General features: G+C 34.9%; 1 protein-coding gene across 14 annotated transcripts in view; it reads left to right on the top strand.

The window, feature by feature from the left end:
* The window catches only part of CENPT (centromere protein T), a 152944-nt gene that overhangs the window by 52303 nt on the left and 75641 nt on the right, over positions 1 to 25000 (top strand). For all 14 annotated transcript variants that reach the window (XR_015060218.1, XM_085888939.1, XM_085888937.1 and 11 more), the window contains 3 exons: positions 19620 to 19638; positions 21125 to 21252; positions 21376 to 21861. Coding sequence is in view for 13 of the 14 variants with exons in the window: in XM_085888939.1 (XP_085745065.1) it covers positions 19620 to 19638; positions 21125 to 21252; positions 21376 to 21861 (633 nt within the window). In the remaining variant the exon portion in view is untranslated. The remainder of the gene's footprint in view (positions 1 to 19619; positions 19639 to 21124; positions 21253 to 21375; positions 21862 to 25000) is intronic.

Raw genomic sequence — 25000 nt, 5'->3', positions numbered from 1 at the left:
ATTTGTTCAAGTAGTAAAGTAGTAATGTGATTTGTTAAAGGTGATTCTGAAGAAATATCTGAAACATGTAAGCCTCGGGACACTCTTTTTCAAATAACCAATGCATATTGTTTAGCTCACTCATTGAGCCTATATACATTTGTTCATTCTCAAATTCCTTCAATAGTTTAATTTTCTTTGCACAATAATCCCCATATAAAATATTTAAAAAGAAAACATTTGAATCTTTATATTTTTCAAGATACCCCTTTTGTGTCATTATGAAATGATATACTTCTCTTCATGATCTCATCTGACCACCTTCTGAGTTGCATATCACTTTGAGATTGTAGTAAATTATTTTTCCATTGTTCAATTGATAACCATCAAATTTTTCAGTCCATTCAAGGATATTTATTATTTTCTTTACATCCTCTAACTTATTAGTTTTTAAATTGATTCGCTTATTTGTTTTAACCTCCGCCATCGAAGATCGGAGGTTACTGTTTTCACCCCTTTCTGTTTGTTTGTTTGTTTGTGAACAGTATTACGGAAAAACTCCTCGACGGATTTCGACGAAAGTTGGTGGGGGAGGGGGTTAGGTATGGTCCAAGGATCATGCCATTAGATTTTGGACTTGGTCCCCCCCCCTCCAAAAAAAATTGTTCGAGGAAAAAAAATTTTTTTTTGCATTTCTACATGTTTTAAGTGATTTCCAACCCCCCCCCCAAAAAAAAAAATTGTGAGAAAAAATAAAATTTTTTGCAACTTTTTTTTCAACAAAATTTCGATTTCTTTTTTTTGCATTTCTACATGTTTTAAGTGATTTCCAACCCCCCCCCCCCAAAAAAAAAATGTTGGAGAAAAGAACTATAACTCTGTCAGCACTGTTGACATCATCTTCTATATTAATATTTTGGCACGCCCTTTTTTTGTTCCACCATCAGATTTTTGTAACTGCATGAAATGAAACAAGCTTTGACATATATATAGTAATGATATTATTGTCTTCCTTCAGAGGCCCCTCAAAATTTGTTTTGATGATTATGGTAGTTAAACAGTTCATGTTCTCCATTTGCAAAATGGGAGGAATTATTGTATTTTTTAGAGGACCACTAAGATGAGTTCGGCTCATAGAATTACGCTCCATTTGGGGAGAAAACAGTTGAGTTCATACCTGATGAATTTGCACTTTCCATGTGCTGTAGTTTCTTCACAAAACCATGACTTTCTGACTAAGTACAAAGTATTTCTTTGCTTTTTTTATACATGGTTGCCGTTATGAAATTTTAATCGACCGATACTCGCTGCCCAGCCGGACCAACTGCCAACAAAGTATCGCCCGGTCAGTTACGGTTAAACCCAAAATCATGATCATCGTTTTAATGTGGAGGTGGGTACTGACAGTGTACTTGGGTCTTTTCCGGGTGGGTGCGGGATTGAGCACGTGCACATAAAAATCTTGGGTCTCCGCATAGTGGCGTACAGGCTGAAGTTGTACTTCTGTTTACTACCGTAGAAAATCACAGAACCATCCGATCGACATGCTGTTAACAGTTTCAGAATCAGCTAAATTCTACAACATATGAATATGTAGATGAAACTGATCCAGCCTTTTGGATCACTTTAAAGTAGGGTGCTCTGTAATTTTAATGCGCTCTATGGATCCTCCGGAACTCACTAATGGTACACGTTGTGTAGTCACAAAACTACGTGGTAATGTCATCGAAGTGGAGCTACTGCGGGACAGTCGAAGGGGAAAACCTGAATGACAATGGATAAAAATGATATTATATATTGTTTAAAATACATTCATGCTATCTGTCTTTTATCATATGTTGCCAGTGACGCCCGGCGAAGACGGGCACCTTTACTAGTATTTAATGAATAAGATATAAGGTTCACTTGATTGACCCAGCAGTATTGGCGGCGGAGGTTTTGCACTCTCCCGAGTGCTCCCCCTCGAGTTTACCTTTGTTTTAGTTATTTTTTCAATAAGACTTATTTGATATTTTTCACATTCATTATGTTTTTCATTTATATACCAAGACTGAGATTTTCTCCGCTCTTTAGTTTGATTAATACTTGGTTCGACCATTTATATATTGTGAAAAAGACGGCGGTAGCCCTTAAAAACCCCAACCCATATTGTATTCTATATACTCTATGATTTAAATATTCACTCTATCATACAATATCCATATGGAACACAATCTATTCCATTATCGAAAATAAATCTCTTATCATCAAAGTCTCCTAATGCCTTTTTATTTACTTCTTCACTATATATCTTATGTTTATAACTTCTTATTGTATTCATTTTCCTATATTCTTCTTTCTTATTCATCAAACAATTGTAATAATTTCTAAAAGTTATTGATTTATTAATTACATATTTCTTTATTCCCTTTAACCTTTTATCAATCTGATCACCATACTTATAAGCATATGCCTTTGCTCTCAATCCAATAAACTCACTCATTACTTTTCTACCCAACTCATCCTTAAACTTACCAATAACCTTTTCATTCTTTTTTGAAAATAACTCACTCTTCTTACTAAAATTACTTGTATCACGTACTCCAATATTTTTCTTCATATCTTAATAAACATCATCAGTTTTTATATCTGGGATAAAACTATCAGTGTCCATATACAACAATGAAACATTTTCACCATACTCTTTCTTTAAGCCATTATATAAATAATCATACATCAATATCTTTGATAAATCAAGAACTGCTGTTCCAATATAAATTGGTTTATCCATGACAATACTTTCCTTTTCCATATGAATAGCAGAAAAGTTCTCTGAAAAAACCTCTTCTCTCTTAAAACTTGGTTTATTTATCAATCTAGAAGCTTCTTTCCAAGATGTTGCAAATCTAATGTTTTGCCTGTTTCTAACGTTCTCCATTGTCTTTCCAAAGACAGCATTATTCATCAATTTATAGAATTCCCCTTCAAATTTTACTTTTGTATTTGTTCTCATATCTGTATTTAATTTAATATACTTTTTCATCCAAGGACTTTGTTTAAATTTTAATACTCTATTAATTTTAGCTACTCTCAATCCTCTCAAAAACAGTTTCAAGCTTCTCTGACCCAAAACATATCCCTCTTTATCATAGAATGTTGTTCATAACTTTTCTGTTCATTTGCCTTTAATATTAAAACTTTGATGATATTCACTTAACCATTCTTTCTTTGGGGTTTCTTTCTCGCATGCAAAAGGAAGGTCTTTATGCTTATTACGAAGATCACTCGGGTACCTCAAATCAACTTCAAAATAATAACCTTCTTCTTCCTCATTCAATTCCTCTTGAGAAGAAATAACAATATTCATCAAAGCCTTTTCATAATCCTTTTCTTCCACCCACTCTAATTTACAATAAGGCAGAGATTGAGACATTGCCCATCCATACAAATAATTATTAGCATCAAAATACATCAAATAATTACTATCTTTTTCACTATCATAATTTGGAAGATATTTTTTATTTGCTTTAGCATATCTTTTTGAACATACTTGTGATATTCCACCTCTCTTAGACTTCTCAATCATCAAAAGCATATCTGCATGACTGATTAAATCTATATCTTGTTTGTCATTTTCAACATTGCACTCCAAGCTAAACCAGGAGCTGTGAAATAGTGCGCAGGATCTAATCCATTCCAATTTTTATTATGACAGAGTGATCTAAAAGCTTCAAACACATCAGCTAACAATAAAACATCTGTTTTTAGATACAAATCATGATATTCTCCAAGGTTCTTTATCTTAAATATTTTCCAAATTTTTTTGTGCATGTTTATATTCCTTATCACTTATCTCCTTTTCATAAAGGTTATTATAGAAACTTTCTTTTGAAGGAAGTCATGTTTCTTTAAATCTCATAAATGAATCCATATAATCATAAGAATAAATTCCCTTACTTGTACGAATTTTCTCTTTACTTTGAATTTTATCCTTGTTTGAATTTCCTCTCTCGTTAGAATTCTCTCTCTAATCAGAATTTCATCTTTAATCAGAATTTCCTCTTTAGTTAGAATTTCATTCATTGTTTGAATTTTCTTTATAATTAGAATTTCATTTTCAGTAAGAATTTCTTCATTAATTTCCTCATTAATTAGAATTTCCTCTTTACTTTGAATTCTCTCTTTAATCTGAATTTCCTCTTTAGTTAGAATTTCCTCTTTTGGAAAGAATGAATTAAGATTTGGAAAAGAGCCTGTGGAGCTGAGATTTGATGCTAGGTCGGCGAGTGGTGTTCCCATAAACTTGCAAGAATCTAGAAACCTAATACGAGTTAAAGGTTTTGTGAATATCATTTTTGTAAATGAAATATACTTTTGACTTGTGTTTGTTATGGCAGAAATATTCCCTGGTGTTTTTGAAAGTTCATTTATAAATAGATGTGTATCATAGTTGGCGCTGTTGTGAAGAAAGACTGGAATAAAAGAAGGAAATTTATAATTAAGATTACAACAGGAATGAGTGGGACCTCTATATTTACCAGTAAGATGACAATGATCCCTAACTTTAGACTCCTCAATTTCCTCCTTACAAATATGACAGAAATTGTTCTTTCTAAATTCTAATTTTTCTTCTTTGGTTAATTTCATCGGTTCATTTGTTTCTTTCATTAATTTAGTTAGTCTTGTACAATCCTTTTCTAATCGTTTTACAAACTCTTGTGAAGCTTTTTTCCACTATAATGTTCAAGTTTATTATACTTTTCTCCAACAGATGATTTGATATAATAACAGAAACCACAAGGAATATGTTTTTGATATTTATTTGTATGTGATTCTTTTGGATTAGGAGAAGCAGTATTTATCTTTTTTAGGATACATTCAAAATCAGCGTATATCACAAATGGGTGCATGATAGATTTATTATAATCTTCAAAATAAATCTTTTCACCAGGTTTAGGCATTGTAATTACAGCTGATTTATGATTACTACAATATTTTGAATGTTGTTCGCATCGTTCTTTTGTATGAAATGAATTAAGACATCGCTTACAAGGATATATTTTGTTTGCTGTTCTGAATACCTGAGAAGAGATTAATCTTGATAAATTATTGATGTATGTGTAATGTGAATTCTTTCCAACACTAAAATATAAAAGATCAATGTGTTTCTTCATTTTTATAGTTGTTTGAAATTTTTAATATTTGAACTTTGTATCTGATAATCCATATACATTAATAGAAAGATTATTCTTTTTCTCAAATTTAGGAATATCTGTTAGTGGCATTGGGAATTTAAAATCTTTAATGTCCAAGGTATTCTCATATTTCATATATTGTTTTACTCTTTCTGAATTACATTTTGGTGGATGTAATTGAGCAAGAACAGACCAGAGAAAACATTTATTATCATTCTTCTTAATATTAACAACTGCCTTCTTTAGTTTTATTTCTTTTGGTAATTCAATATAAGAAGAAGCTTTAAGAGGGTTTGATTTTAGAATGTGTATATCTAAAAAGATGGATTGTTAAAAATATATTAAATCCACTTCCTCCCACTGGATTATCAACATCCTCCTCTTGTCTTGATAGTTCTTCATAAACCCCACGATTCAAAAAATCTTGAAATGATGTTATAAAATGAAGATCTGTTCTCATATAAGGAGTTTGTTCTTCATCTTGTCTTTTCATATTCATTTTCACTCCCATATAAAACTTTAAAGTTTTCATTTCTTTTTATGTCTTTTTAATAACTTTTTCAACATCAGGTTTCACTATTTCAATTGATTCAGCTATTGATGATGGACCGGGTTCTCCAAATTGAAAAAATCCTTATTTTTATATGCCCTTTAAATGCCCCATCTGTGTTTTCAATATAAGTCTCCCTTTACTTTAAACTCATTTTTCTTGTGTTTTTGTGATTGAAGATGTCCATTATAACTCCTCTTCAAAACATCCTTTGAGCAGATATCACAATGTTTTCTTTCCAACTCAAGAGGAGATATTTGATGAAATAAATTAAATGTGTGTTTGTTGGTTTGGAGGTGTTTTTTATAATGTTTATATTCGTGATTACAAACATCGCAGTATGTTGTATTCACCATATTTATATAATAAAACTTTGCTTAAACGAAAATTTTCTTGATGAAAATTTCGTTTATTTTACAGGTGAATCTGTGCTTAAAACAACTTTATCCTCCAACTTTTTCACTCAATAAATACAATGTTTCAAGACACAAAAGACAAGTTTCAATCAATCTCTTCATTTGTAAAAGATACTGAGAAATATGTCAAGGATGTAAAATTGAACAAAGATAAATATAACAACTATTGGATAAAAAACAATTATGGTAAATAATATGAGTTCTTCAATTTCCTTCAGTGGAAGGGCTTTTAGTATACCTGGAAGAACATCAATTAAAGTATCTCTAACAAAAGTTTCTCCTCTCCTTCTGGTAATATATTCAAAACTAGAAAAAGCAATGAAACAAGAAAAAGTATCAAAAAATAAAAACCTTATGGATGAAGCTTTAGAAAGAAAATATAAGACCATCTGTAATATGCAAGGAGAAATTTGTATTTTTTTCAACAACCCTAAAGATGTAAATCCTGATGAAATTAAGGATGGTAATATATCAGGTGAAATGAGATTTCGTTCAATAGTAGTTAAGGATCATTTTAAAATTACCTTTAATATAAAAAATGTAGCAGTTGAATCTGTTAATGAAAAAAAGTGGAAAGGTATCGATGGTAATGTTTTTTTTCTACTAATTAAATATGAGTCAATATTCAACTGAAGATTTTGAAGATTATGAGAGTGATTATGATACCGAGAGTTTGCATTCAAACGATAGTTATGATACCGAGAGTTTGTGTTCAAACGATAGTTATGAAAGTATAGATGATTCTGAAAGTATCGAAGATGAATTTCAGTTTAAGTAAAGTTCTACTTTATAAATATGAATAGTTTACTCGATTTTTGAGCCTCTTGAATTCCCTGATTCTCCATATGACAAATTTGAGAAATGTCCTGCGTGTGAAAGACGTGGATGAAACAGAGTCAAAAGCCTATAAACAATGTATATTTTGTGATTATCTTCTAATTAATGATAATAAAAAATTTAAAAAGGAAAATAATTCTTTTAGATTTACACCAAAAATTAATTACTTTAGAAGGTTGATTAGAGAAATGAATGTAAAGTATGAGGGTGAAAACACACCTTTCCTTACAAGGGAAGAAACTGAACGTATTCAAGAAATGTTCAAAGGATTGTTGTTATATATTATTCATGGATGTGATTTTCATTGAAATATCAACACAAGATATTGCATAAATAAAATAATGGATTATCTTGAAATTAAACCTGAACTTAGGATAAAATATAGAGTTTCTAAAAATGCCAACAATAAATTAAATAACCTGTTTTCCAAATATATAAATGAATGATTTTTTACCCATTTGGGAAAATAAGATAAAATTTAACAACCATAAAAAAATCTCCCAAATTCATTAAGATGCCTCATAGTTGGTTCAAGCGGATGTGGAAAAACCTGCTTACTTTTGAAGATGCTCCTGACTCCCAACTTTTTAGATTATGATAATTTAATAATTTTCACAAAGTCGAGTTTTCAACCAGAGTTTCAACTACTCTCACAAGGTTTTAATGCTGGTCTTTAAAAAGAAGATATAATCGGTTTATTTAAACTTCAAAAAAACCTAAATGATTATAACATTGAAGATATAATTCAACTATTTTGTGATACACAGAGATGTAAAAAAATATCAAAACCGATAACTTGTATTCTTAGTGATAATACGGATGATATTCCGTCTCCCCAAGATTTGGATAAATCTAAAAAGAACCTCGTTATCTTTGATGATTGTGTTAATGAGAGAAACCAAACGGTAATGGACAGCTACTACACAAGAGGGAGACATTCTTCTTGTAATTGTATTTATCTTAGTCAATCGTACTTTCAACTTCCTCGTCGTTCCATCAGAAACAATGCTAATACTTTTATTTTATTCAAGTTAAATTCAATAGATATAAACAATTTTTGGAGGGACAATTGTTTGACATTATGCAGTAAAAAGGAATTTGGGGATTACATGAAGCACACGACTGAAAAATATAAATATATTGTTGTGAAACAAGATGAGATATTAAATGATATTTTCCTATAAATAAATGGATGCGAAAGAAAGAGCAAGAAGATTTAAGGAACATCAAGAGTTGGTTTCAAAAGTTGTAAAACAAGAGGACGACATAAAGAAGAAACGCAGACAGAAACTAACGGGCGAAGAAGCATTTGAAAGGAAACAAGAGAAATTTTTTGACCACTTTTAAAAACTTCCCAAGAAAAAATTTAAGATGTTTCCACAGTTCCCACAGTAGAATATACTCCTAAAAAACTTCAAATGTTAAAAGATTTTGATCAAATGACAGGAAGAATTAGAGCATTTAGAATAAGAATATGATGATAAAGGTTTATTTCAACAACTGGAAGAGATTAATCGACCCCCTGATTATATTGTGAATGCTCTTCAAAACAATGAATATTCAGCGGATTCAAAAACCAAAGCAGGACTCATTCCAACAGAACAACCAGCAATATTCCATCTTGCTAAAGAAAAGGTATTGATATTTAATGATGAATTAAAGTTCTTGGGTTCTGCTCAACCTCCTGTTAAACTAACTCCGAGATTAATGTTTCTTCTCACAAAAGATGGAAGACAAGGTTCAACTGTGAGAGATGAATCAAGGTATATTGATAAACCATTGGATATGAAAAATAATGATGATAGAGTATATATTGATCTGCTGAACACTCTTAATTATAGGGTTAGTATTTCTGGTAAAAGTAGGAAAAATGAGGAGAAACACATTATTCAGGCTTTAAGTATTCTTGGTTCAGGTATTAGTTTTCTTCCAAATGATCCATCGCAATTTGTTAATCGACTGTTATTGTTGTTAGGTAGTAAGAAAGCTGGAAATAACAATTGTTTTAATGAAGCATCAGCCATTTTAGACCAGTTGATGAACATGAAAATAATTAATAAATCTCAATATAAAGACATTTTATCTCATAATAAATAAGATGAGAAGCACAATCCTGAGTTTTAATTTCACAACAAGCGACCACACATCTTCATTCCCATACCCACTACAACTTGACCCAACAAAAGAATATGAGGCATATTTATTGTCCATGGAAACTTATAATACCTTATTTAATATAACTGATAAAAATGAAAAGTTTAGTAATAATCCGGGAAGTGGATACAAAACGATAACAGTCTCACCCGGAGCATATGAGATTTCTCAAATATCTTCCGAAATTGCTCGTCTTATGAAAGAACAGGGTGATGAACCAAAAAATATTGTTATAGACATGCAAAAACCTACTTCAAAATCAACGATTAAACTTAAAAATAACTACAAGGTTATATTTTCACAATTGATAATTCATTTGGAGAGTTATTGGGTTTCTCCTCAAAAAAGATTGAAACTAATGGGACGTTTTACAGTGATAATGTCATTCAAATATCCTCAGGAATAAATTCGGTATTAATTCACTGTGATTTGATTGATGGTGCTTATAATGATGGAATAAAAACAATTACAATATTTTCATTCAGTGCATACTCAACCCCAATTGGTTAAAAATTCAAAATGGAACCCAAAAATTTGGTTTATCTCCCTGTGTCAGGAAAAACCATACACAGAGTAAATGTTAGGATAACCGACCAAGATAATCGTATGATTTCTTTTAATGGAGAAGTTATATCCATTAGAATTCACCTTCGTGAAGTTTTCCAATAAATAAATACGATGGTTATTGTGAGGAAACACGAGTTGGGAAAATATAAAATAATTACAGGGGATGGGATGTTCCTTTCCCCGTACTACAAGAGCGAAGGTATGTATCTTGGTCGAGGATACTATAAACCTAAGAGACAAAGGGGTGTCGGACATCAATTTAGAGGAGATGAGATAATTGATATTCCAATGGGTATCGGTTCAACGATTCTTAAACATAAAGACCTAATTGGTTCAACTGCTTCTGCTGTGGGAAATGTAGCAGGTGCTATATAGAGTATAATAGATGCCCAAAAGGAATCTCATAAATTACAAGCAATAAAAGAAATTAAAAAAGACAAAACTCAGTTGTCTCCCCAAGAACGACAGAAAATAATTCAAATACTTGGATGAGGGTTTCAAAGTTTTAACATCTTTTTTCCAAAATAAATACAAGTATGGAAGCAATTGATAGTATCTATGATTTGGATGATACCATTATCATCTCAAACTCCACTAAAAAAGATTACTTCAAGGTAAATGCAATAACTGGAACAGACTGGAATGCAAATGGTACAAAAAGTTTTGAAATAAATAATCAACAAACCTATTTGAATCTATCCGAAAGTTTCTTGTTGTGCAAATTTAAATTCACTAAGGCTGGGAATAACACAAACGCTACACTCGTAAATGATTTCTTCTGGAAAATGTTTAATCGTGTTCATTTGTACATTGGAATACAAGAAGTTGAAGTGGTTGATTATGTCTCTGCTGTATCTGAAATGATGAAATTTACACGAGATACATTCAGTGATAGGATGGGAAATGGGGCTGTCGAAGGTTTTATTCCTGATATGTCAACGGGAACAACTACAGACCCTGGATATACTCAAAGGAAAGGAACGTATACTGATGATACAAAAGCAGTTAATAGTTTTACTGTGGCAGTTCCTCTTAAAGATATGTTTGGATTTTGTGATCATGATAAAGTTCTGTATCGTCTTAAAATTAGATTTCAACTTCAAAGGAATGATTATGAAAATAGATTACTTTTTGGTGTTGCGAGTGCTTTTGGTCATCAGAATAAATTTGTAATTGAGGAAATGAGTTGGTATATTAGTGAATATACTCCGGATCTTAAAACAGAAGAGATGTTGAATCGAAGACTTAACTCAAAGAAATCACTCAGTGTATCATACCTCAAAAGAAGATGTCAACACGTTAAACTAAACCAAACCACTTACACGTGGAATTTGGGTGTTCTGGAAGGAAAGCCACGATATCTGTGACTCATTTTTTTAAAACCAGATGGTGATACTGCTACTGATAAGAGTAATGCATTGAGTGATAATGCTAAGGTGAAACAACTTCGCGTTTCTCTAGATGGAACATTTTATCCACGAGATAGATTGGAAATTAATTGGGAAAAAAATGATTTTGCTGAAGTATACAAGTCTTCCCAAAAGGTGTGTGAAAGTAATGGAAATGAAGAACCTATTTTGGATATGACAGCATTTAAAAGTTTGTGTACAATCTATGCGTTTGACCTGAGTGCTCAAAAGGAAACTATAAAGTCGAATCGAGTGGATACTTCCCTATACATTGAAAGAGGAGAGAGTGAAGAAGTTGATGCATATTGTTTGCTTTTGGAAGAAACAGAATTACAGATTAATACAGATAATGGTGTTATGATTAGTCTCACATATTTTTTTGTCAAATAAATGAGTGGCAAAGTACCAACTGGGGTATGTGTTAATCAAATCAATCTTCATAAACCATCATCTTGTGTTCAAAATCAAAAGCCTTGTACTATTAACGTTAATACAATTCAGAGAAAAGGAGCACTAAGAATTGATGTTTTGCTCACAAGAGAACAGGTTAAAATCTTGAACGATACTGGATCACTTAAAATTAAAATGACAAAACCAATGTTGAAAAAATATTCAATAAGAGAGACAAGTGGAGGATTTCTCCCATTTCTAATTCCTATATTTGCTGGTTTAAGTGCGGTTGGAGCATTGACGGGTGGTATTTCTACAGCGGTGAAAACTGCCAATGAAAGGAAGGCTCAACTCCGGGCTCAAAAATAATTGCAAAGACATAACAAAGAGTTGGAGAAACAAATTAGTGGAAGTGGTGTAATTGCAGATTTTGCTGAAAAACTTGAAGGTCTGCCTGATAAAGCGAGATTGTTAGTTGGAGATATGCTTTCTTCTATCGCACAAGCAGGTGTAAAATTAACTAAAATGGGTAATGGATTATATCTTTCTCAGAAATAAATGAGCATTGATGAGTGGTTTAAAGAATTTGGAAAGAATACAACATCAAATTTACAACTTGTCAAATATTGTAAGAAATTAAAAATTCATAATGTGGTTATTTGTATGAGAGATGAATTAACAAATGTGCCTAAACATACAAAGAATATTATTATGAACTTAGAAGATAATAATGGGAACGGTTCTCATTGGGTTTGTATTTTTAATAATCAAGACAAATATTATTTTGATAGTTTTGGTCTTCCACCACCTGTTGAAGTTATAAAATTCTTCCAGAATGGTGTTTATCAAACATTTCACGTCCAAGAATTAAATTCCAAGTGTTGTCAATTATGTCTATATGTGTTATTTCAACTCAATAAAAATAATTTTTTTATGACATTATTTTTAATCTAATATAAATGACATGTTGGTAAAGATGGTTCTATCTTTGGTGTATCCCAAGAACTGGATATTGATTTATCAAATTATTACACAAAGGCACAGGCTGAACGACATAAATATAACATAACCAAAAATAGTAATATGAAAAATGCTTATAAATTAAAAACTTATCCAAGCCCGACTGACGCGAATGACTTGGTGAGATTAAGCGATTTATCACAATATATCTTCTTCTTCCTTCGGCTACTCCCGTTAGGGGTCGCCACAGCGGATCATCCTTATGATCCGCATAGTGATTTGGCACATGTTTTACGCCGGATGCCCTTCCTGACGCAACCCTGGTCGTCTCTTACGACACAGGGATATGGTACACCTATTTTAACCGGGGTATACACCGGCCCAGTACACTGGTACTCATTTCGCCGACCTCGGAAGGATGACAGGCTGAGTCAACCCCCTGGTGTATTAATTCAGTGGCCCAACGGGGCTTGAACTCGGGACCTTTTGGATCCCAAGCCGCTGCCCTAACCACTGCGCCAACACCAGGCTGCTCCGATTTATCACAATATATATATATATATCCTTAAATAAAATGGCAGTGTATTCCAACAATACAGAAGTGTTGATTTTATCTCCAGGTCATACAGAATTCACAGTTCGAATTAAAATAAGTTTTTATAAAGAAGGGCGTATCGTTTGCATGAGAATAGAACAATGGGGTATGATATGAATGATTTAGGGTATAATTGGTCATTTAAAATTGACCTTGAAGACCTGGAACAATTAGATCAGTCTCGTAAGGAAGAATATTATCCACTTGGTATAGAGAATGAGTTTTGTGGATCCACGATTACTAAACAACAAATAAAAGAATTTAATAAGGGGAAATATAATAATGGTTTTGCCCGAGTTTATATCATGAAAACAGAAAAAACAGGATTATATATAATAAGTAAGGAAATACAAAATGATTTAACTATGGGAAGATGAGGAGGTGTTTCGTGTCATAATATTATTCTAACATATATTTCTAATACATAAATGATGGCAAGAAGGCTTCAAGAAAATTATCATTTCTGTGTCCAAGCATACCTTCAAGAAAAGGGTATTCGGTATTTTAATAAATATGTTCTACAACATAAGAATGAGGTATTTTCAATAAAAGATTGGCATTATGCTGGTTGATAAACCGACAACTTTAGATTTAATTAGAATGTTAAATAATGAAAAAATTATAAAGTCAAGAAAATGTCAGGCTCTTAGAAATTCACAAGAAATTTTATTGGTTTCCTGTTTTAAAAAAAATTATTTTGGATACAGGAATAACAAGAAATCCTGATGAATATAGGTATGCTATTCTATTCGGTGTAAGCGATTCAGAGATAGTAAGGGACGAGGAAGTTGAAGAGAGAGAAGAGGAGGAAAAGGAGAAGAGAGAGAAGGAGGAGAGGGAGAAGAAAGAGAAAGAGGAAAGGGAGAAGAGAGAGAAGGAGGAGAGGGAGGAGAGGGAGGAAAGAGCGAGACTGAATAAATATGAAAATATGGAAACCAGTGAGATTAAATAAAGATTGGTGGTATTACAGAAAATAACTCAACCCACCGAGGAGGAAAACAAAGAATTGACAAGTCTATCAGCAGTATTTTTGACAAGACCGTTGACATCGTTTTCAGGGAGAGGATATTGACTTTAATTAATGTTTTTTCATTTTTTTCTTAAATAAATGGAGGAGAGAGTGAAGGCATTTCTAAGGATTCTTTATGTTTTAAAAATTAAGATTCAAATGTGCATGTTGGAAACTAAAAATGTTTTCGCTCTCTGTAGGAATTTTTCTCATAAATAAATGAGTTATTGTCTCAAATGTAAAAAGCAAAACGAATATGAAAAATATTTCATATTTTAAAAGTAAAAAATAACAGTGTTATACAAAAAGGTCTTTGTTCGGTGTGTGGTTCAAAAAAAAATGCATTTATCTCCAAACATAAACTCGGAGGAGATATACAAAAGTTTTTTTTTATCAGGAAGTAAATTTACAACTACTCGAATACCAGGGGAATTACATCTACCAGGGTATTCTTTCTGTGGTCCAGGCACAAAGTTGGATAAAAGATTAGATGAGGCAGACAATTCTAAACCATGGAGCAAACCCATCAATAGGGTTGATGAAGTGTGCTTGAGGCACGATATTGATTATGGGAATACCACAACGTTGGAAGAAAAACATGAAGCCGATAGAGAAATGTTGTATAATTTGTCTCTGATACAAAATCCAACCTTGAGAGAAAAAGTTGATAGGTTCATCGTGAAGTAGATGATCAGTGCTAAATTGAAACTTGGACTTGGAAATTCAAAAAACTTATAGGCTCTAATGATGTCATTAGGATTGAAGAGCAATTAGCTGATGAATTACATAAACCAATATTCACAAAGTTTCAGAGAAGGAAGGTTTATTCCAAGGAAGTAGATTATATCTGGTCCGCTGATTTGATTGAACTCAATAATGATAAGGGGTACAAGTATGCTTTAACCGTTATTGATTCGAGGAGTAGATACGCATGGGTTGTTCCATTAAAAAACAAAACAGGTAATACTCTTATGTTCGCCTTTCAACAGATATTTAATAAAAGTAAGAGAAAACCTAAAAAATTGTGGACTGATGAGGGTGGAGAGTTTTATAACAAGACATTTATGAATTTTCTAAAAAATAACAGTATTACATTTTCAGTACCTTTAATGAAGGGAAGGCCGTTGTTGTTGAACGTTTTAATTGCACCTTAAAAGAGAGACTATATAAAAAATTCACACAACTCGGTTCACAACAATGGTCATCTTTTATTCAGGATATTGTGGATAAGTATAATGACACGATTCACACGTCAACAAATATGAAACCATCAGAAACATTTACAAAATTAAAATATGAAAAAGAGATTAATGTCAGAAAACCTAAGTTCAAAGTTGGTGATATCGTAAGAATATATAGGTCGAAATCTCATTTTGAAAAAGGTTATATTAAACGATGGATGAACGAACTTTTTAAAATTGTTTATGTAATAGATACGGTTCCTTGGACTTATAAGATGTATGATTTGGAAGGGGAAGAGATTTTAAGTTCATTTTATTCACAGGAATTACAAAAGACAAAACTAAGCAGATAATACCCATGGGAGCAATAGTTTGTTCCTTCACTCCCTCCTACTATACACCTTTGTGGACTCTCGAGGGCCAAGTCCGAGGTGTATAACAGTATATAATGTGTTTCAAGGGGGGACGTTCTTAGATCTGTGAACCCCAAACACAGAATCCTCAACTGAATAGTCAAGGCTTAACTTTTGTTTGTTGGTGTGTGTGTGTGTGTGTGTGTGTGTGTGTGTGTGTGTGTGTGTGTGTGTGTGTGTGTGTGTGTGTGTGTGTGTGTGTGTGTGTGTGTGTGCGCACGTGCGCGCGCAATGGGAGCAATGGGTTGGCGCTTCACTCCCTCCTACTATACACTGTTGTGGACACTCGAGGGCCAAGTCCGAGGTGTATAACAGTATATAATGTGTGTGCAATGGGAGCAATGGGTTGGCGCTTCACTCCCTCCTACTATACACCGTTGTGAGCACTCGAGGGCCAAATCCGAGGTGTATAACAGTATATAATGTGTCAAGGAGGACGTTCTTAGATCTGTGAACCCCAAACACAGAATCCTCAACTGAATAGTCAAGGCTTAACTTTTGTTTGTTGATGTATGTGTGTGTGTGTGTGTGTGTGTGTGTGTGTGTGTGTGTGTGTGTGTGTGTGTGTGTGTGTATGCGTGTTTGTGTGTGTGTCCCCCAACCCTCACATTCAAAATCTCAACCCCAACCTTCACATTCAAAATCTCAACCCCCACCCCAACCTTCACATTCAAAATCTCAACCCCAACTCAATCCTCGCCCAACACAATGTCTTTTTCAAAATGAGATTTCCACCTATATATATTTTTTACGTTTTTTTTTCTCTTCTTCCAATTCTGTCTTTTAAGGCTTTCATGTTTGATGACGTAGAAAGGGGGAGTAAGCCTGCACTTTCTTCCCAGAACTAACAATATATATTTTTTCTGTTTTTTTCTCTTCTTCCAATTCTGTCTTTTAAGGCTTTCAGGTTTGATGATGCAGAAAGGGGGAGTAAGCCTGCACTTTCTTCCCAGAACTAACAATATATTTTTTTAAATGTTTTTTTCTCTTCCAATTCTGTCTTTTAAAGCTTTCAGGTTTGATGACGTTGAAAGGGGGAGTAAGCCTGCACTTTCTTCCCAGAACTTTCTTGATCTTGATCTTGCTCTCATCAAGCACCATCCAACAAAGAACTACATCGATAGGTTTAGATCCCAAAGAGTGATAGCATTTCAAGTCTCCAAAATAAACCCAACTTTCCAAGTCTTCAAGGTATAACCACATTCCTGTTGAGTTTCTAAGATATGTATCACATTGTGAGTTATCAAGCCAGAACCCACATTTCAAGTCTCCAAAATAAAACCAACTTACAAAGTCTCTAAGGGATAACTCATTTCCTGATTTTTTTTCAAAATTTGTGAGTCTCCAAGGTAGGTCCCATATTTCGAACCATCTTGGCAGAACCTTTTTCCTGAGTCTCCAAGGTAGTTATTTAAACCATCAAGGCAGAACTCATTTACTGATTTTTTTTTCAAAATTTGTGAGGTCTCCGAGGTAGGTTTCATATTTAAAACCACCAAGGATAACTCGTTTACTAATTTTTTCAAAATTTGTGAGTCTCCAAGGTAGGCCCCAATTTTAGAACCATCTTGGCAGAACCCTTTTCCTGAGTCTCCAAGGTAGTTATTTAAACCATCAAGGCAGAACTCATTTACTGATTTTTTTCAAAATTTGTGAGGTCTCCGAGGTAGGTTTCATATTTAAAGCCACCAAGGATAACTCATTTACGAATTTTTTCAAAATTTGTGAGTCTCCAAGGTAGGCCCCATATTCAGAACCATCTTGGCAGAACCCTTTTCCTGAGTCTCCAAGGTAGTTATTTAAACCATCAAGGCAGAACTCATTTACTGATTTTTTTTCCAAATTTGTGAGTCTCAAAGTTAAAACTTGTATTCTGGCTCATCAAGGTATAACTCGTTCAGTGGGTATTGTCTTGATAACTTGTAATGAGTACTATTGCTGTAAAACTCTTTTTCAGGATTTTGCTGGTCTCTAAGGTATAACTCTTTGGTTGGGCCATCAAGGTCGAGCTCGTTCTGTGGGTCTTGGTCGCTCTTAAGGTCTTCAACCAAGCCAACAATTTCGCCCCAAGTTGTAGCAAAAGCAGTATTTTCATATTGTATTTCAGATACAATTTCCTGTGAGAGAAAATAATAATGTATTAATTAAGTTATTTAATTATTAAATGAGTCGATGCTTAAAAGGAACTGAAAATAGGAAAATAAAAATCTTACCTCAACAGATGAGGTTTGAATCCAGTTCATCAACTTGAAGATTTAGTTCCATACAAATAGTCGATCTGCAAGCAAGCTCATCCCACTCAAGGACAGTACAGCACTCCATTGTCAATTTTTTTTTTTAAATGGAGGCTGGGTTGAACCTTTTATAGAGAAAGACTGGTGGGGGTGGTTTCCTTTGGAAATTCCCTGGGCAAGCCCAGGCAAGCCTTCGTTCGGAAATTTTTCAAAACCATAACATTGTCGAATTTTCTTGTGATTTCTGAGTCAGAGATGAACTGGAAATGATGTAAGAGCAGGCGGGGCTTAGTAAAAGTGGGCGGGCTTAGGAAAAGTGGGCGTGACTTATGGAATATCTCGTGAAAGTGGGCGGGGCTTAGGAAAAGTGGGCGGGCTTATGAAAAGTGGGTGTGGCTTATGCAAAAATAATCTGAGGCTCAGGAGGTGGTCAGATGAGATCATTAAGAGAAGTATATAATTTCATAATGACACAAAAGGGGTATCTTGAAAAATATAAAGATTCAAATCTTTTATTTTTAAATATTTTAGATGGGGATTATTGTGCAAAGAAAATGAAACTATTGAAGGAATTTGAGAATGAACAAATCTTTATAGGTTCAATGAGTGAGCTAAACAATATGCATTGGTTATTTGAAAAAGAGTGTCCCGAGGCTTACATGTTTCAGATATTTCTTCAGAATCACCTTTAACAAATCACATTACTACTTTGTCACTTGAACAAATCTTTATCTTGTTGCATTGGTTATTTGAATAGAGTGCCCCAAGGTTAAAAGGGGAGACAAATAAATATATCTTGGTATAAAAAGGGGGTTTACTTTTTAGGGAAAAAAAAATGAATCGCTGAAAATCCCCCATTCATTTACATGGGGAAAAGTGAGCCAGAATCAGTATATTCACCCTACTGAGGTGATCAGTGCTTCTGGATTTAGGCAGTTTCACTAGGAGGGGTTGATTGAAGATCACATGCGTCCTGCAGATACCTGGGGGTGGTTGGGGGGGGGGGGTGAGATAAAGCATGCAGAGGGCAGAAGGTGCAAGTCCAGAAATGAGGTGGAAGAAGACAGAGGGACCACCGACCTGTCGTTGAAGGCGAAGTGATAGGCCCATCAACTCAGCTTCATCGTGAGAGATTCCAATGATATCGAAAACCTTTGTTTCCACGGCATCAACCTGAGCAATATCTGAGGCAGGGAGCAAGATGTGAGAGCAAGGCAGTTTGGTCTGCCAGTTATTATTGTTGTAAAAACGGTGGTTTTTTATTTCCAGCTTTGTAAATGCAAAAACGTAGGAAGAGGTCATAGGGGGCAATCTCGTACTGGGAGACCGATCCTTAGATTCTACCTAGTTAATACAGCACCACCCCCTGTCCCCCGTGTGGTTGCACGTAACAATCTAAAGCTCAGTTTTTCTCAACTTAATTCACATTAAGATGTCTCCTACCCGTCCACCGACCATGCTACACAATACAGTCCTCCCTTTCCAATAAAATTCCTACATTTACCCCCACAAACATAACAATATATATATATATATATATATATATATATATATATATATATATATATATATATATATATTGTAAATTGATGGGGGGGGGAATCATTTGTACAGACAATTTTAATTGTGGACAACCATGGTCGTGAAGGGGTTGTTGTTGGTTCCCTAAGTTTTCTTCTTAGTTTGTATAATGTTAGTTGAGACAATGTATTTGTATGTCTCCTAATTTGCTTCATTTTTTTTTCATGCAGGTGAAGGGAAAACCTTGAGGTACGTCATGCATTTTCATTGGTACCCATGAGTTGTGGGAATATGCCCACCCCAGGGCAATGTTTTCCATGCTTATTACAACATGATGCAAAATAATTTTATGATTGTTTGAATGTGATTATGTTTATCAACACTTTTTTTTTCTTTCCTCCATTTTGTTTAAATTTAACATTAATTTTGGGACATGTTTTTGAATCATACACTATGCTGAGTTATTACCACCAAGTTACAAAAATATGAATTTGGAATATAAAAAAAATGATTTACCAGGGGCAAGACCAGTTAAAATATAAAGATAGATGGACATGACATGAAAACGGGCACAGAAATAAATAAATAAATAAATAAAGTACACCCGCGATCCGGTAAAACAAAAACCCACTTAATGCAGAAAATATAATCAAATGAAAATGGCCATGAGCGCACATCATCGGGTGCCAGGCGAGGTCTTTTTGGCAGACATTATGGCGTTAGTGAGTCCAGTATCCTCCAAATAAAGAAATGCATGGAAAACGTAAAGGGGTAGTCAATGCTGTGGTTAACACTGGAGCGAGGGTGATTCCGGTAAACCGCTCCATTCCATGACGCGGGAGTTTAAAGGGTTAATGAATGCTCTGGTTTACACTGGAGTGAGAGTAATTCCGGTAAACCACGCCATTACATGACACGTGAAGTTAAAGGGGTAGTCTAGTGAATGCTCTGGTTTTGCATGACAAGCGAGAGTGATAAAGGTAAACTGCTTCATTAAATGATGCGTGACAACCCCCCCCTCCCCACCCCATTTATTATACACTTGTATTAAAAGTCCTGCAAACGTATGAGGTATTCAATATTCATTTATTTTATAATAACAAAATGCTGTACTAACTAACTGAAAATAATCTTCCCAGCAATGTATGTTCAGGTGAAATAAAATAAATTCTTCCCCAAATATCACTTTCATTTGCATTTTTTTGATTAGTTACAATTTAGACAGGATCACCTCCAAACAATCTATTGAAACAAATTATATTCATCTTCCAAGAAACAAACAGATGAAATGGCCTCCAATATCATGTGACCTGACCTGATCTGTTTTGTTTTTTTTTCAATCTGAAAACCTAAATCGTTCTTGAGGGATTGATCATTCTTCAAACGACAATGGAAGAAAGGCTTTATGCTACACAAGTAAATAATTTCTCTTTAATGGTCCCTTCACGGCAGTCATGTTTTTCCACACATTTGCAAAAACATCTAATGTGCACGCAATGGTGTCTCAAATTTTCAGGTTGTTGCCCAATTTTCCTTTACTTTACTTTACTCTAAATTTTCATTTTCCTTTGCTTTACTTTCAAATCAAACCCCTTGTGACTATTTAATTTGCTCACACTTATTTGTGGTGATATTTACAAGCTATATTTTATCTTAAAGTACATACACATGATACAAGGTATGTTCTAATAGTTTCAACAATGAAGGCACTGTATTAAAATGTCTTCCAACCTAGCTTGCTGCTGAATACTTTGGAGATGTCTCCAGAAGAGTGCGTGCGAAGGCGAAATGTGCGCAGAAAAGCACGCCGTGAAACACGCAGAGTGCTCTCCCAGCTCTTCTTGAAACAACTTCAGGAAATGGGCATGTGCAAAATCGTAGCAAATCCCCCAACACCAAAATTGTTCTTTCAATGATCTAATTTCATAATTTACTGTTTCCTGTTTTACAGACACTGATTCTTTTCATTTATGTTTTACTTTATAGATTCCAGCAACCTTACGAAAGAGGAAAATGATTACAACGGATGTCTTGATAATGGCAATTACAATACGCTTTTGCCAAATCAAGGACAGAAACAAGATAATGTTTTGGAAGGTTTGAATGGACAAATGCATTGCACACCGATGCTCCAAACAGGAAAAAGAGGGAACGATAATACCGTGACTGAATATGATGAAAGTGACATTCAGGATGAGCCTGCATGTCCAGCAGGTTCAGAAGGCACATCATCAAACCAAAGCAAAGCAGCAATGAACAGTGGTCACAGTTTTGAAAGTCCAGCAACAGCTGAAGTAGGGATTGAAGAGGAAGGGGATTGGCAAGGCTCAATGGGAGAGCATGCAATATTGCATGAAGCAGAGGTGATAGACAGGGTTGTTGCAGAAAAGCTGCATATGAAATCTATACTTCAGGGAGAGGAAGCTTCTCTTGGCACAAGTCATGAAGACCAGAATTTGGACAGACACCAGGGTAAGATACTTCTTTGATGTTTGCTAACAATGCTTTATTTAATCAGACAAAAATGGTTTGAGATCGTCAAATAGGGCTGGGTGATATTTATATTTTTGCTAGCCAATTATCAACCCTCTAAATATTGATGGTCTTGTGATATATCGGCATTGTGCAATCACTTGTGCTGACATGCACAACCAACCGGCGGCGAAAGTTGTTGCTTTGGGGGGCGGGGGAGTACAAACCATCACACAAGGAAACACACGAGGAAATTCAGCACAGGTGGAGGCCATTCAGCCCATCATGCCTGCGCCACATCAACACCACACTAATTTATCAACACAAGACCAAAAGAAGAAAATGCAAAACATTTTCTTTGAATTAAGTATTTTTGTGCTTTTTTGTGGTTTTTGTATCCCCCCCCCCACCACAGGGGAGGGGGCATGGGCTTGGGTAGAAAAACACACAACATCAACCACACATCACCCTTTGACGAGAGCCTCACCAACAGCACTCCGTACACATGCACACAATCACCAGTCAATGCTCAAGCTCCCTAAATGTCCTACCAACATCCCTATACCCCTCTATCTCCTTAACTTCCAGGTACCTATCTAATTCGAATTCAAACATATCTCCTATTTCTGCTGCCAAAACCTTTTCTGGGAGACCAATCCATGCATTAGCTACTCTCAACTACTCTCTAAGTAAAAGACCCCTGCCTTACTACTATCTTAACTCTCCTCTTCTTTACTCTCATGCTATGGCCCCTGGTCCTATCACTGTCTACTCTGTTGAATAATTCATCTGCACTTATTTTCTCTATATCTTTCATTATCTTAAACATCTCCATCATATCTCCTCGCAACTGCCTCCTTTCTAGTGTATAAAGCCCTGTCTCCTTCGGCCATTCCTCATAGCTGAGTCTTGCTAGGCCCGGAATCAATCTTGTAGCCCTGCACTGAACCCTCTTTATGGCATCTATGTCCTTCTTGAGTTGTGGTGAACAAAACTGCATGCAATATTCTATATGTGCCCCTCAGTAAATTCCTGTACAATGTTAACACCACCTCTTTTGATTTATACATGATCCCCCTTCAAATACAACCTAAAACCCTATTTGCTTTACCTATAGCTGACTGGCATTGTGCTGCCTGCTTACCTCCAATATCTATTACCACCCCCAGATCCTTCGCCTGTGTGACACGCTCCCTTGCATCCTGTAATCTCTATTTTCATTGTCCTTTCCCATCCCCAACACCTTACACTTGCTCAGGTTAAATTACATCTGCCAGTCTTTTGCCCAATCTATGCAAGTATCAATACTTTCCTGTATCTGATCACCACCCCCTCTGCTATCCACCTTACCTCCAAGCTTTGTGTCATCCACAAATTTGGAAAGCTTACTCTTTACCCCATTATCCAAATCATTGATGTAAATAATGAATAGTAATGGTCCGAGTACTGATCCCTGAGGTACCCAGCTATTTACATCCTCCCACTCACAGCCACCCTTTGTTTCCCATCATTAAGTCAGTTTGCAATTCATTTAGCGACCTGACCAGCCACTCCACAATCCCTCACTTTGGCCAACAACCTCCGTGTGGTACCACAAATGTGGTACCTTATCAAATGCTTTCTTAAAGTCTGTATATACTATGTCCACTGCCTTTTCCTCATCCACCCAATCAGACACTGATTCAATGAACTCTTAAAGATTTGTTGGACAGGAATTACCTTTGGTAAACCCATGCTGACTATCTTTAATTAGTTTGTATTTATTTAAATGTTTCCTCATCTGGTCCCAAATTAATGTCTCCAACACCTTCCCCACAACTGAAGTCAAACTACCAGGTTTATAGTTCACAAATTATTTTCTGGATCCTTTCTTATAATGGTGTTACATTTGCTACTCTCCAATCCTCCGGTACCTGTCCTGACTACAGTGAGCTATTGAAAATATCCGTTAACATCTCGCTTACCTGCTCAGCCACTTCCCTCAATACTCTCAGGTGCATATCATCTGGCCCCAGAGCCTTATCTTCTCTTAGATTACCTCGCTGTTCCTTTACTTCCTCCACTCCAACCTGGATCTTGTGTAAAAACCCTTTCTCACCTCCTTGATCGATACTCTCAACTGGTGGCAATTCTCCTGACTGTTCTTGTGTAAATGTTGAAGCAAAATACCTGTTTAATTAGCCTGCCATCTCACTTCATCACTAACCACTCTCCTGGTGCTGTTCCTCAAAAACCTGTTATTTTCCCCTGATATACTTTAAGAAAGCCTTGTTATTGTGCTTAATATTCTTAGCCATGTCCTCCTCATACTCTCTTTTGGCTTGCCGAGTTATTTTCTTAACTTGCTTCTGTTTACTTGAAGAGTGATATAAATCTAACTCCAGTCCTGTTATGTTTTTTTTTTCCCCTCATCAATGACTTCTGCTTTTCCTTAATAGCATTCCTTATTTCACTACTCAACCACCCTGGCCTCTTTCTACTTCTAATTTAACACCTCATTGGAATGTACTTACTCTGCACTCTACACATTTTCTCCTTGAAGGTTTCCCATTTTTCTGATGCTCATTGTCCTGTTATTAGAGTCTCCCAATCTACATCACCCAACTCTCTCCTCATACCCTCAAGGTTTGCCTTCCTGAAATCTAATAGCCTTACTCGACTATCCTGAGCTCTAACCCTCAATAGAATCTTTGCACACACAATATTATGGTTACTTGCTCCTAAATGCTCCCCAACCTTCACTTCCTCCACCATATTTGGATCGTTACTTAAAGGGTCTATCGATGTTTATATAACCCTCATGATGAACCACTGCGCAATAGCTTGAATATATGGCTGTTTATTGCCATGTAATCTGTCCTGAAATTCATGTAAGCTTTTGTGTGCTCTCAATGAAAGCACACTTTTTGTCATTTTTTTTCTCTCATTTTGTGTTATTGTCATGCAAAGGGGATATTCAAAAATTACGTAATGGTTTTTTTGCTCAACTCTGAACCCCTTGTAACCCCCATAACATTTCAACAGAGGCCCTCTAGATGTGGAACACTCTAGATGTGGCAGGCTGATCAGGTGTCCCGTTTTGCACATTCCCAGGATGCCATATATCCGGGTTTTTTTTGTACACCACTCCTTCCCAATT

Source organism: Eptatretus burgeri, chromosome 7 (assembly GCF_056783735.1).
Source record: "Eptatretus burgeri isolate ZD-2024b chromosome 7, Ebu_testis_v1, whole genome shotgun sequence".
NCBI classification, from domain to species: Eukaryota; Metazoa; Chordata; class Myxini; order Myxiniformes; family Myxinidae; genus Eptatretus; species Eptatretus burgeri.
Note: the sequence above shows the minus strand (reverse complement) of the source record. Positions and strands in the feature narration are given on the sequence as shown.